At 37.4% G+C, this 15,234-nt stretch overlaps 1 protein-coding gene across 1 annotated transcript in view; it reads left to right on the top strand.

Annotated features, from left to right (window-relative positions):
• Window positions 1-13,369, top strand: part of SLC22A16 (solute carrier family 22 member 16) — a 34,347-nt gene extending 20,978 nt beyond the window's left edge. The window contains exons 4-8 of the mRNA XM_048297915.1: window positions 1,178-1,721; window positions 3,602-3,729; window positions 4,119-4,228; window positions 4,727-4,826; window positions 9,903-13,369. Of these exons, the coding sequence (XP_048153872.1) occupies window positions 1,178-1,721; window positions 3,602-3,729; window positions 4,119-4,228; window positions 4,727-4,826; window positions 9,903-10,115 (1,095 nt within the window). The 3' untranslated portion in view covers window positions 10,116-13,369. The remainder of the gene's footprint in view (window positions 1-1,177; window positions 1,722-3,601; window positions 3,730-4,118; window positions 4,229-4,726; window positions 4,827-9,902) is intronic.
• Window positions 13,370-15,234: the final 1,865 nt, after the last annotated feature.

Here is a 15,234-nt window from a genome sequence, read left to right as displayed (position 1 = left end):
AAAATCTAACTTATTTAACATGTGTTAGATATTTGAAAATAGTCCCATAATTTATTTTATTCCTGCTGACAATGCAGTAGTCAAGACAGAATCTTGCACCTGGAGCTCCCTTTGCCTGATTAGAGCCCAGAAGAATTTCCTAGTGGGAAAAACTGCATCATGTCAGCCTTGAAGAGTGAGATCTACAGAAGTCCCTCTGCTGACTCCCTTGGCTATTGATGCCAGGGCCTGCGGTAGTTTAGAAAAGCAAAAAGCTCTGACCAGACCAATGCCGTAGGTTTTATCTGGCCACTGGGACTGATTTGCAAGATGCAGTCCTAAACTCAAGCCCCGTACCACTGAGGTCAGTGCAGCTTTCCTATCAGTGGGTTCAGAATCAGAGATTATTAACCGGAATATTGTTAACCAGAAAATCGATTAATCAAAACAATATACTGAAATATTTTCTAGTCTGTATTTTCTAGCTGTGTTTTGAAATGTTTTGAGATATCAGGAGCTTGATGTTGAGATATTTGAGAAATTGAAATATATATATCTTCAATAATATATATATTCAGTGAAGAAATACTATTATGCAGAACATGCCAGTAATTGCATTCACTTGATACCATATGAGAACCTGTAATTACATATATGAGATTCTCTTCCAACATTGTAAAAATTTTGATTTAATGAGATATTTTACAAGGGTGTGGAAGGTAATTCCTCATAAATGCGCAGTTCTCTGGCATGTAGGTTATTAATAGCCTGCTTAAAAGCCGAGGTCAAGATTTTCAAAAGTGGCAATTACTTCAGGGGACTTCACTTTTCCAAGCATTCAGTTTGTGATGTCATTAAGGGACCTGATTTTTTGGAGGGGAAGGGCTTAATGACATCAGCAAATTAAGTTTCTTTGCAGGTGTCTCTTGCTGGCTGTCCCCCACTACAGAGAAGCATTCGAAGTCACATTTTTAAATAGTGTCCAGGCAGTCTGAAGGTTTGAGTGAACTTTTTCTCCAGCTGATTCATTTTCATGTTTTTTCTTTTTCTGTCAGTGTGAGACAGGCCAGCGCGGTGGCAATTAAGCGTACACAGATACGGAACACTGTTAGCTGTTTGTTTTTACTGCTGGTGCACAAGGAGAGTAGAAACAAACCTCACTCTGTTTTTTTTTCTTTTCTCTCTCCCACCCTCCCAGGTTTCAAGTGGCTATCTGGTTGTGGCTTTTGTTTATGTGACTGAATTTGTTGGCATTAAAGCACGAACCTGGGCTTCTATGCATGTCCATGCTTTTTTTGCTATGGGAATTATGATTGTGGCACTCGTGGGATTTTTTGTTCGGACCTGGTGGGTCTATCAGATATTTCTCACCATAGCAACTCTTCCCTTTGTCTTGTGCTGCTGGATGCTCCCAGAAACACCTTTTTGGCTCCTATCCGAGGAAAGATACGAAGATGCACAAAAAGTGATCGATACAATGGCAAGATGGAATAAAGTAAGCACTTCCTGCAAAGTTTCTGAACTGTGCTCAGTCCAACAAGATGATCTAGCCAGAACAGGTGACAACGACACGTCCTCAACAAAGAAGCACACCATCTTAGACCTGTTTTGTAACTGGCAAATTGCAAGAAGGACCATCACAGTCTGGCTGATCTGGTTCACTGGGAGCTTGGGTTACTACGTCTTCTCCCTCAGTTCTGTCAGTCTAGGAGGCAATGAATATTTAAACCTCTTTCTCATAGGTAAATATTTTCGTACCTTATTCTGCTAATGACAGAACTGGAACATAACATTTAAAAATGTCTATAAATTTGACAGCCAATTTTCTACTTTGTTAATTCAATTATGAACCTTGTTCAAAAGGTTTCTTGCTAACTCTCCATAAAGTTGACTAACACAGGAGGAGCATTGTTCACTCCAAATCTCACTGTTTCTGAGAAAAAAAAAATAGGATTTTTTGGTGTACAGAATTCTTCACTGTCTGTCTTTCTGATAGTAAAACCATATTCTGCTTGTCTTCTCTTTGCCCTGCAAGCTTATAGCAGATCCACACAAACACCAGGAGTGGCAGACAAACAACAAAAAATTCACACAGCTCTGTTAAAGCGACAAACTAGGAAAATGGGAAAAAAATATTCCTTTTATCACTTACAGTCATGATATATTGAGTTTGTCTCTGTAGAAAACAGAGTCATAATTGCCAGAAGGAAGAGTTGTTTTAGTTTTCGCAAAAGTGTATTTTTAATTAAGTTGTAATAGTCTTTTAACATTCTGGCTGTAATCTTTCTCTGGCATGTAAGTTGGTTATAAAGGCAGCTCAGTGCATTCAAGGCCTGATCCCAAGTTTGTTAACATCAGTGGAAATATTCCACTGGCTTCAGAAGACTCTAGATCAGACACGCAGCTCTGAGCCAGTGAAGAATTAAATCATGCACTTTGCTTTGTGCAGATGAGTACTCTTAGTGAAGTGAATGTGACTGTGTACACAAGCTCTCAGAAGGACTGGGACTCTCATTATTCCAGTTTATTTTGTCATGTATTACAGTGTATTGCTAGATTGATGTGTTGAAGAGTGGGTGCTGGTATTGCACAGATAACTAAACTGCTATTGTAGAGTACACTGTATCCACCTCTTCTAAAAATATTTTATCAGACTAACAGACACTGAATAATTACAATCTGCTTTTTCCAACACAACCCCAAAAGGTTGTTAACCCCTGATATTATAGGTGTATTGACATGCTATATGTACTTAATAAAGGAATCCAGGCTCTTCAGGGCTGCATCTTATGTTCTTCCTTGATTTTACATTGGACATAGTAGCATTCTTCATGAGCAAGTTGACTTAAAACATGTCCAAACTGGCTCTGCCTCAATACAATTTGTCTAGGGGCAAATCATGTTTACACAGTGTGAACAGGTCTAGCCAAATGCCAGATCCTTTAGAGCAGCAGCAGTTTTCTCTGGAAAGAAACATTAGGAAGGGATGATCTGTATTAAGAGTGGGATATTGTAAGCCCTCTTTTTTTATGGAGAGGGGAGAAAGCTGGAACTGTACTCTGTATCTGTGGCGCTTACTCAGAAAACTGGATGTGGACAGACCTTCCTTGCCTTTTACTTTGGGATGATTTTGAGCTGAAGCTGGGGGAGGCACCTGTGGCTTCCGTTCCCTGTCCAGGTAGAAGCTGGCAAATCCTCAGAAGTGTGTCGGTGTGACACTAGCAATATTCCCTGTGGGCACACTTGAGCTGTTAATGTGAAAATACCTGAAGGAGAGGAGCAGCAAATGTAGAGCTTTCAGACACAAGTGTCAGTGTCATAGAAACAGAACTGTGGCCTTGCTCTTTTCTGTAATTTTCCACCCCAAAGAGAACTGGAGCTGCTCTGTGCTGTGAAACCTGTTTCCCTTGTCCTTCTCCACTCCCACTTCTGTATTCTAGCCTGTTCTCTGCCTTCTGTCACACTTTCTGTAACCAAATGAACTAGCCCAACACACTTGTTATCTTTAGATTTTACTTGTTTACTAGCCGTGATCAGACTAATTCCTCGTAAAGAGGAAGTTACAGTTATAAGATGAATATATGCAATCATGACTTAAACTGAGATAATTTCATACTGACAGGTGCTGTGGAATTGCCTTGCTATATCATTGCTTGCCTTGCGATGGACAGACTGGGAAGGAGAAACACACTCATTCCGTTCCTTATTTTAAGTGCACTGATCTGTGTTTTAATTATGTTCATACCTCAGGTTAGTCACGTATGGTTGGAAGTGTTCCTATAGCAGAAATTGATTTTAAAGGCTCTTAAGATGGTAGAGGCAGCTGCTCTTTCTAAATCATAGAATAGTTAAAGGCTGGTTTTAAGTTGCAGCTGCCAGCCTAAGATAGATTTCTGTATTTCAGTACAGGTTTCACTGTCATTGCTGGAGTCACACATAAAATGCTCCCCGGGCTTCAGTGAACCAGGACTTGTAAAAAGTGATATGGAAACTAATAACTTACTGAGCAATTTTTTAAAAAACAAGCAATGAGTATTGCTTATTGTTTAAAGAAGGGTCACAACTTTTAAAGAATGCAAATTATGTTTGGAAGGATGTTATTTTCTGGTGATATATTTATTTGTGCTCTCTTTCAATAGGATTTCAATATATTAATTATCTTAGCAAATATGGCTGGAAAATTTTCCATAGGTGTGGCATTTGGCCTTATATATCTCTACACAGCAGAACTGTACCCAACAGTTGTAAGGTAAGAGCTTTTGCCAGTTATGTATTTTTCATTAATTTGATGTTATTTCATTCCCTTTGTTATGTTTCTGCACCAGATCCAGCAGCTCTTGGCATCAGTGGTGGTGACCTGAAAGACTTGGGATGGGATGAATTCCTCAGCTGCCTCAGAGCTGTCTGGAGTTTGGCTGTACCATAGTTTTTTATTTATTTTGCATTCCATGTGCATTAATTAGTTCCATTGGGGAACAAGAAGAATACTCAATTCTTTCTTAAGCATTTTTTATGCCTTTCATATAAGTCCTGGTTATTCATCCTGTGATCTGTGCTGAATGAGAATTATGTTTTTAATCTTAATTACAGAAGCAGCTGAACTTCAATATAAATTTGTATTGGCATAGCAACATCTTCCTAGTATAATTGCTTAAAGACACAAATCCTACTGATGTTTTAAGTGTCTATGCATTTCTAATTGTTTCCTTTAACTGCCAGAATTGTTACTTAATTCTTTTCTGTCTAGATCACTTGCTGTTGGAAGTGGAAGCATGATGTGCCGTGTAGGAAGTGTGGTTGCTCCTTTCTGTGTATATCTGAGAAGTGTTTGGATTTTCATGCCACTTGTAGGTATTTATTCCAATGGTGAATGTTTTTTGAAAAGGTGTATGTGTCACTTGTTTTCTCTTTAGTAACTTAACAAGTATGTTTTTCACGTGACAAAGGAACCAAAAGCTGAACATTTATTTCAAAAAGAAAATTGAGTAAGCCATTCTTGTTTGAAATTTTAAGTCCCGAAGACTAGTAGCCTCATATTGTTAAAAATATGCAGCTAAAGCAAAAGGGAGACTTTGAATCACTGAAATATTCTGAAATGTTTTTGTGACAGAAGAAAGAAAAATATTTATGCTCTGAATCCTAGCATAAAATTGATAAAAATATTCTGCATCTACCATATAACATTCAGGAAGTGTCATAGTCCAGACTTTTTTTCAGGCTTAGTGGTTTTTGACCGTGCTCCTGATTTAGTTTCACTTTTCTTCAAATGCATAGTTGTTCTATTCCTGAACTCACCACAGGTGGCTGGATTTTCTTACATTATACCTTAGTATTTTCCATGGCTTCTCTGGGACGTTGAATCTTTGGAATAGCCTTCCAAAAGATCAAGAAGGTTTTGTGCTTATTATTTGGTCTTCACACCTGTCCCAAAGCTCCTGTTCCGTGTTTTTCATTTACCAGAACTGAACAAAACAATTCATGAGATAGAAAAAGAGAAAGAAATGGTATATTGATGAGCTTCATGGTGACTTTGACAAGCAACGGAACCTTGTGTTGATTAAGCACATCTTACTTTTTAGGTAACTCCAGGTCATCTTGCCATTAGGTTTTGTCTTTTACCACCAGTTGTCCCAGAGAAGAGAGGTGGCACCATTCCTTTGTCTAGTTTGGGCATTATGTCTACTTTGGACAAAATATTTTATGTATTTCCTGCTCACACATGAATCACATTTCTCCATTGCATTTCTGTTACGAAGCATTTGCTGCTTAGAAATCCTGCAGCAATTCAATTCATTTTTTCTCCTGAAGGATAAATGCCTATATATGTAAAACCAGATGGAATTACAAAGTTTGTATTAAAGCTTTAAGTAAAGAAAAGTTCATTAATGATTTAAAATAGTTTAAATTCTGTCAAAACCCCCTTTGAATTCACTGGGACTAGGACACTGCTATTATACTTAGATTATACATGTCAGGAAGTGAAAGTGTAATGGGATGTGTCTTTAACCTGGATTCTTAGTCAAATTTTGTCCACCACACTGGAGTTTCCTAAAAGAGTGCATTGTGTCCCTTTGATTTGGCAACTATAAAATCTTTAATTATAGATGCTAGAGATTGGTTTCAGAGAATTCTTGTGAGCTCATTTCATTATTTAAATTAATTACATTTGGTTGTTTCAATGAAAACTAAGAGGATGAAGGAGACCACAAATAAATTTATTTCCTCAAGTTCCTAAAAATGTTTTCTTTCTTAACGTCTCCACACAAACCAAGATATGAGTCCACAAAAGACAAAGAAACATTTGCACAGCAGAGTGATCACGGGAGAACATTTTTTTTTTTTTTTCTCTTGTCAGCATTTTGCCTTTACTGGATGAAATAAGATTTATCTGTGCAGAAGTGCTGCAATTAAACCACAGATGGGAGAGTGCTCAAACATTCTGGAGAGCAGTGCAAATGGCAGTATAAACACAGGAATTATTTCGGCTATGAACAAGTCTCAGTGTACAAAAATTATCCAGAGTTTTTGTAGAGTTGAGTAGTAGTTCACAGTGAACATGTTTCCATTATTAGCTCCTGTTATAGAGCATTTGTCAATTTATTAAATAGTCTTGTCTTGAGTTGGAGCATAGCATGCCAAGTCTCAGGTCAAGTAAGTGTTTTGGAATGGAAGTGAAATCAAATGGATTACATTTGTAAGTAAACTGATACACATCACACTGATCTATTGCAAACACCACACATTGTTGAGCAGTTACTACTGCTATTTGTTTGGCACTCTGCCTCATGCACAGTTATGCCACCTGTGAGTACTGCAAGCATCTTATTTGAATGCCTATAAATCTTGAATAACTTGCCAAGTACATTTTTCATGTGACAACTTTATAGAAAATGTACAGTAAAACAACTGCTCCTTATTTAACCTATTTCTGTTTCTCAGCTGTTAAGAATTATGTTGCAATAGCTGTTTAACAGGCTTGATTTTTCTCTCTGAAAAACCATAAATTAGAAATTTTTAAAGCCCAGACTGATGCTAATAAATTAATACAAAATCTCTGTCAAATACTATTGGTTTTTCATGTTGAACTACAATGTTTTTTGTTGAAGTAGGAATTTTGTCAATAAGATCACATTTTAGATTGGTTCAGAGCCATCAGATGTGAATATAAATATAAATAGCAGACTAGAATAATAATTTATTCTCAGAAGTAAAAGTATTATTTTGTAGGGATATTTAATTCAAATTATCTTTTGGTCTGGAGTAGATATATTAAGTCATAGTCTTAGACCTTATGCTACAGAATTATAAATGTTGCTCCAGATAGGGAAGAGGACATAAGAAAAATGATGGTAAATATTTTCTGAAGTTTTTTATGGTATCTGTTAGAAGCTGCTACTGAAGCATTGGGAACACTCTAAGAGTTTGACTAAGCAGAAAGTCAGATTTCAAATTAACACCCTGAAAACACAATGCTTTTAAGGAGGTTTGCCTGTCAAATTAATTCAACATACTTAAACATGCTTAAATAACATGTACAATAACACAAATACACTTTATTTGTGCCTATAAGCATTTGACCATATCAGGAGAACATGTTCTGGTACTGAATTATGTACTTAAAATAGTAAATACATACATATGAAAGGCACACATTTGTAGTGAGCAAGTAAAGGGCTAAAATATGTCAGATGCCTTATGAAGAAGTGTGCCAAGACTGCAAAAGACTTTCTTTTGCTAAATGTGGGTCAATTCATTGATAGCTGTGGCTACTGCCCCTGAAAAGGTAGAGGACATTTGAGAAGTTCTTGAATTAATACACTGTGACTTAATTGTTTCATACTCTGTCTTTTGTAGGAAATACTGGAAAATGCTTTGAGGGTCAGGGAGAAGGGAAATGTACTGAATTACTCAGCATGCAGCAGCTTTTACATAGAGGAAAAAAAAGGAAACTAAAATGGGATGAAATAGAGTTATGAGAGCTGAGATGAAAAGGCAGGAAAGATGGTGGTGTGTACACTTAGAGAATAGTGAGAGTTCTCAGGAGAATGAGAGGTAGGTTCATGAGGAGGGAGAACATGAGAAGAATGCCAAGTGTCTAAAAAGAATAACCAAAACAGAAAAGACACACATATTCAAAGCACACAGTGTTGCTTTAACCTTGTTCTTTAGAGTATCACTAGTGACCCAGTTCTCATACACTCCAAATTTATGGGAGCCCATAAGATTCAATATCCTTTACAGACCTCAATATCCTCAGTTATAAACTTCTGACAGACTAAAGGGTGTACATAAAAGAGGATATTGTGGAATAGCTGCCATGTGTCGATTCATCCTGTCTTTCCAGGGCAGAAAATCATGTCTGAAAAGTAGAGAAGAATTCTGACACTCAGAGAGGAGGTTTTAATATTTTGGAATATATTTTTAAGTATCACTCCTGCCACATATATGTCTAAAAGGATCTTCCTCAGTTTGTGCCATTTCCTCTAGTCCTATTACTGCTAGGATTTTTTTTTTTTTTTTGTAACTTTCATGGTAAGACCATGACTATTTTATTTTCACTGTAGTTTGTAGTATTTAACAGTATTTTGAATTTTTTTTTGTCTGCCTCTATATTTATTGTGTGTGCAAAAAGGAGTGTATGCAACAGTGTGCCTTTTGCTTCTCAAAAGAATACATGAGACAAACTGTCCTCTTCTTTTGGAAGGGAAGAGAAGCAAAACCAGCATGGTGTATGTGCAGGAAAATAGCACTGTTCAAGGATACAGTAGGGAATTCTGATTTTATAGCACCTTTCTGACTTAAAGTCTGGCTTAGCTGCAGATGGTAGCTGGCCAGTTCTTGTCCCAAGCTCTGTGTGAGAGACATAGGCACAGTGATTCCAAATGTTCTCTCTCACCCTTGGGAAGAAAGCATTAAACACAGGACAGACTTGAGAATCAGCACAGGGCAAGATAAGGATAATACAGCATTTTGTTCCCAGTCACAGAATGGAAAAACACTGAGACCAGGCATGATGTTCTGTGTGAAAGCTTTTCTATCAGCAGAGAATTAGGTCATTTATAACCTGGTATTGGAGGACTGTCAGAGGTTTAAATGCTGTTCTTTACTCAGAGGAGCAAAGTGGGAGTTGGTGTCATTGAACTAGACATAGAAATGTCTATGTGAAGGGAATGTGAAGGGAAAGAGTAAATATTCCTGGAACAAGTGTGTGTTTCTCTACCTACCCCACATTATCCTGATCTTCTCACCACTCATGCTGTTATGGAACTGTGTATATACCATGGACAAATCCAAAATGTGATCCCAGTGCAAATGTCAGTAGATGCCTGCACTCCTAACAGTTCTTTGAAACTGAGTTTAGCAAAGTATTCCTGTTGAGAGCCAGCTCATCATCTGCTGAAGAGCTCTCCTGAGCACAGATGAGCATTTATGTGCCTCTGGGCCAATGAGCCATATTGAGAACCTCCAATCTGTCTGTGTGCACGAGGAGCAAGCACACAGGTACAGGTACACAGGAGCTGGAGTGTGAATTAAGATTACAGGTGGCAGGGAAATTATAGCTCTGTGAACATGCCTGTAAAAATAAATCTATCCTAGAATCAGTTCTTAAATACATGCCTGATACTCAAAATACCACATGAAGGTAATATGTGTTGTTTTCTAAAACAGAATTATTCCTGCTTGCACTGTATTGATCCCTTGTGAACAAAACACTTCACTTGCTCATTCATTAATTCTGCTGCATAATCTTTTCATTTATGCAACAAAAAAGGTAGGTCTTTTATACAGGCAACGTTTAAGACTTATTATCTTTGCTTTACAGTTCCTTGTGCTTTATTTTAAATTTACTCTCAAGCAAGATCAAAACTACATATAGCTTGAAAGACTTACCTACCTTTACAGCTACTGTTTATTTCTTCCAGTTGCTTGTTGGAATCATGGCTCTTCTGAGTGGAATATTAACCATAATGCTTCCAGAAACACTGGGAAAACCATTGACTAATACTTTGGTGGAAGCTACAGAAATGGGAAGAAACAAGAAAAGCTGTTCAGAAAAGACTCCGCCAGCACATAGTGGTGCAGCATTAGAAAAGATAGAGATGTTTGGTCAAGAAAGAGTTGGCACTGACAAATAAAGCAGCAGCAAAATGGCTGTTCCCAATTTTAATCACTATCTAATTTATAGGATCTCAAGAAATGTGACTGTTCTATAACATCTGTGCCTTTTACTTTGTATCCTGTCTTCCCTTTTCAATAGAGCAATTGTATGAAACCTTTTCAACGCGACCGAGTTACTGCAGAAAATTTGATAGGATTTCTAGATCCCTTTTCAAACTTACCCAGACTTTAAAACACCTGTCTGACTTGCTGTGACCAGTTGGAAGGATTACTCTAAATGTTGGAACCTGCCTGATTACATGTATGTAAAAAAAAAAATTGCCAATTCTTTGCTTCACATTTTCTGCGGTCAGATTTGTAAACCTACCGCAAAAGTGCCCTGCCTGGTCTCGTCCTGTTGCAGCTGCCAGTTACAGGCTTGAGACTTCAAAACACAGTAAACTCTGTTACAATTCAAGTGAGAAGCCTTAACATTGCATCAGGTCATATCAGTAATTTTAAACTAATTTATTATTATTTTTTTTCTTTCAAGTTTTCTACTAGAAATTGCTAGCAAAGGAGAGTATTCTATGGCACAACTTCTGACTGAAAAAATAATACTAAGTTTGCAAAATGTGCAAATAGTTTGTATATTCATTCTGTTGAATGGCAAATTTATTTTATTAGTGGTTTAGAAAAAAAAATGTTCACTGGATCTACTGCTGTTTTAGTTTAGATAAAACTAAACTGCTTGATCCCATTTAAAGTCATGTTCATTCCAGACCATTATGTCAGTGCTCCCTTTCTCTCTTATTTCAGCTCAGATTTAGCATCGGATTTTTCATAACTTCTAAGAGCTACACCAACAACTTTGCCAAATGCCTACAGCAAGGTCTTCACAGTTCCCAGTGGAAAAGAATAAATGGCATATGGCTCTTATTCAGGCTCTTTGCACAGAAGTGGATTTAGTTATTAATTTTTGGTAGAAACGGTTTCCACACACCATTTTTTCTCATAGATCAGCCGTCTGTAATTCATTTTTCCCTCATTATATCACACAAATTCAGTTAGAAAAATATAATTTAAAAGATGGTAGCTGGAAGACACTGATCAATAGAAGAGTTACTAGTAGTTTTAGTCAAAGTGTCAAAACATCCCACTCCTGCTACACCTAGTGCACCAACATTTATTGTTGGTGCAGTGGTTCTGCCTTATGACTCTGGACCATAGAAAACTGATAGATAGAAATGCATCATTCTGGCTGCTTCTTTTATGGCTTTCTCCCACCTCCCCTTTTTCAGTCCACCTTCAGACCTGGGGATTTCTTCCTTGCCTGAGGACCTGCATCCCTTTTGCTTGGCCACCCTTGGTTTGAGGGGAGCAGCACAGAAACTTCTGCATGTTGAGGTTCAGACAGCCCTCTCTTGCCTGGGTTGTGTGAACTCAGTCCTCCCTGGTTCGAAATCAGTGTTTTTCTCTCTTAGGCCCCTATTCTAATGGCATGGTCTCATCAAAACAAGTCTTCCTTGTTTTTTTGCCATGAACTCCCCCAAAAGAGATCTATATTACTGTAGATAAATATTCTGTATGCTGTAAAAATTAATGGCCACATTTTTCAATTATATCTGCACAATCATATTAATTCCAATGACTTCTGAAACCAGAAGATAAGAAGAAAAAACAGAATGGTTTTTATCCCCTTATAAAATATTTTATTCTTCACTGTACTGTCTTAGCATTTGGTTCTGGTATTAGGACAAAATCTCTTATATGAGGATTAACATGCTTTGAAGCAAGCAGAAGTGAGTAAATTTAAGTTTAGGGAGTTTCTCTGACATAATTACGTAGAAAGCGGAAAGGAGTCTTTATGCTCCTTACAATTCTGTGGGTGTTCCAGTGTTTGCAGAGAAAACCTCCAAAGAGACCTACATAGAATACTGTGGCTTCTGTCCAGATATATGAGTTCAGCAAAAGCACTTAACCTGCCCCCTGTGAGTAATCCCATCATTATTCTGAGAATGACTTGAATACATACTTTGATGACTGAAGATCAGATTACTCACATGCTGTGGTTTTTTATTTTGCTGAAGAGCAGACCAGTATTCTTCCACTGCCTTCAGGTCCCCCTCCACTTCCCAGAGCAGAACAGCTCTCTTTATCTGCAAGATCTACAGCCAAACTCTGCCTGCCCTGCCTTAAATAAGGGTTTAATCATGCAAAAAAACCACCATCATGCAATGCACCTAACAAGGAATTAAACTGGTACTGTCTTGCCTTACAACCACCATCCCCACACACAGAGCTCCAAATTCTTTCCTTATTTTGGAGTTCTTTCACACTGATACTCCCTTTTTTAATAGTACATCTATCTTAAAACTCACTACTCATGACTTTTGGGAACAGTACAGTCTATTTCTAACAAGGTACTGAAGAATATTTACAATTAATTTTTCTACTTCCTTACCTGCTGAGTAACTGATTTGGGTCTTACCCTGCCAAGAACAGTCAATGCATATTCTGTGTTTCTTTGGCTTGAGGGATTCAGGACCTGGTCATTTGTAATCAGTACACATAAGGTAAAGACAGAAAAGAACAAGAAAAAACTTAAATGCACAATGATACTGATACTGTTTACAACTAAAATTTAATTATGATTCTAGACCACAATGTAGCTTGATGGCTTTTAACCCAAAAGCCAGTTCCTCCTGTCAGTTGGTATTTGGTCTTTGATTCAAATGACCCCTGAATTTCCCTGAACTAATGATGTTACTTTCTTCCTTGGAAATAAAATGTTTGTTGATTTACAGGTACACCTTTTGTGATTTTATGCATCAATAGCTTAGAGATTGCCTTGGGGTATCCTATTCTTTAACCTGAGGAAGCACATTACTTTTAAAAAAAGGAAATAGCATGTGTCTCTATGTCTCTAGCATTTCTATTTGCTTGTTTTTTCCATATGGGCAAAAATATGTTTAACACTAGTCATGCATTATAAATGTAGCAAAATCAGGGTGAGTTGATTTCCTTCTCTTAAATATTCATAAATTATTTAAATCCTCTTGCAAGAGAGCACTGAGTCTGAGAACAAATGCTTCTGTTCCTATGGGGCATATTTTCATTTCCATGCTCATAAAAAGAATTAATTTTCATAGTTTCTTACTTCAGTTCTTAAGTCCTTTTATGTTTGTATTTGTCATCTCTATCTTAGTGCAATTTTTTTGTGCTCATCAATGTCTCTGGAGTTACACAACGGTTTTATGAGATAATAAATTAGAATCCTTATCTGTCCTAATTGCTGGTCACTATTAAATGATGACAAATGTTTTTGTCCGAAATTTGATACCCAGTTTTATTAGACAGTCTTGCAGTTTGTTAAGGACATACCTTTTGGGGTTAAATATAGGATAAGAGCAACTATTATTAGTTTAATCGTAAGTAAGGAAAAATAATAAGTACATGTGTTTGATATTTCAAAATAGTATTTTAAAGCTATATGAAAAATGTATTTTCTACTTTAACAGCTCAATTCAATTTCTCTGTGCAAAATTCTATAATTTAAACAACTATATAGAAAAAAAAAGCTATGCAAATCATGTGCATGATATGCTTTGGGTGGTACCCTGAACATCTGAACAAGGGGTGAAGCCTCCCTGAAGGCCAAGAGCTTTTGCATAGTGGCTCTGTGGAAAGACAAAACGGCCTGACATCCCAGCTCTGGGATGGAGTGAAGGACTCACTGGCATCCTCCTGTGTCTTTCACAGCTTTTTTTTACCAGCTCCTTAGGTGCAGTCACTCAGGAAGCCTCTGTGGCGTGGGGCTCAGCAGTGTGCAAGGCCTGTGGTGCTTTTTGGAAGTGCTTAGGAAAAGGTGAGCTCACTTGCACCATGGATACTTGGTCCAGAAAGGCATTTGTGACTGCAAAAAGGAGGTCCTGGATTCATCCTGTGCCCTTTACAAACATCTGAAACATGTTTGTCTGAATCCTAAAACAGATTCCTAGGGGAGAAATTAAACATAAGGACTAAAAAGAAAATATAGCGTTGACAAAAACTGAGTTTCTTCTTCTAGTCAATGCTGACAATTAGTTACCTCTCACAGGAAGAAAGACTAAAGCACATCTATGTTCTGGTAGCCTAATAATTTTGTACAAGATTCTGTACTAGATGGAGTGTGTGTTTTGGAAACATGGGGGAGGTATGCACTCCTAGGAAAGACTTTGTTTGCCCAGAATTTGTGAATTTAATACGATAGGGTTTAATGGTTGTTTAAAAAATGTGTACTTATTATCTGCAATTATGTGCAAGAATAAAGTCAGACACACATTTTTTAATCTTTACACCTTTACCTAATTTAATGAACTTCTATCACCAACTCATCATTTGGTTCACACTTCCTTAAAGAGGCCTGGCTGGTGTTTTGGCATTCCATGGAGATTCTGTGGTTTAGGATGGTAAGCATCATGTGTGTGTCTTTTCCCTGTTTGTCTTTGCAGGTGTAACCCAAGATTTGGGTAATGTGTTAGGTGATGACTATGACAAAATGTGCACTAAAAATGTGACATGTTTTGCATTTCAGTTGCAGGAAAAATATGATTCTTTCTTGCCTTTGTTTGTATAAGATGACTGGGGCAGTAGTCCCTCAGACACGTTCAGTAGTGGCAAAAATTGCTGCAGACACTGAGGAATGGGTATGAGTTACCAGAAAAGAGAGTTGGTGAGCACAGGAATGACAGAACAATGTACTTGTAAGCACGTGGTGTTCAGTGCATATGAAGACTAACTATAGCTTCCTCATGCGGGAACTGGAGTGGGCTGACAGTGCAAGGAAAATAAGAATTGCAGCAATTCATAGCTCTATTGTTATTTGTCCCCTTAGAGCTTCTCAGGAACCTATTTTTTCTTCATTTCCCTTAAATCTCTAATTAGTGCAAATTACTCAACTCTCTATGCATATTTTATTAATCTTGTGTTTTCTAATCAAGTTACACCCATCACTTCGCTTCATCATTTGTGTTTTGAAGACTTAACATGGTCCTTGCCAAGTGATTTACATTCCTCCCTGAAAGTAACTGTAGTGGATGGCTCAAATAGTTGTTTGCTAAAGCTGAGGAAATTAGAATCAAGCCTGATACACTGATTTCAAGAGCACTGAGCTCA

The sequence above is a fragment of the Corvus hawaiiensis genome, chromosome 3 (genome assembly GCF_020740725.1).
Source record: "Corvus hawaiiensis isolate bCorHaw1 chromosome 3, bCorHaw1.pri.cur, whole genome shotgun sequence".
Taxonomy (NCBI): Eukaryota; Metazoa; Chordata; class Aves; order Passeriformes; family Corvidae; genus Corvus; species Corvus hawaiiensis.
The sequence above is the reverse complement of the archived record's forward strand: the minus strand, read 5'-3'. Positions and strand labels throughout refer to the sequence as shown.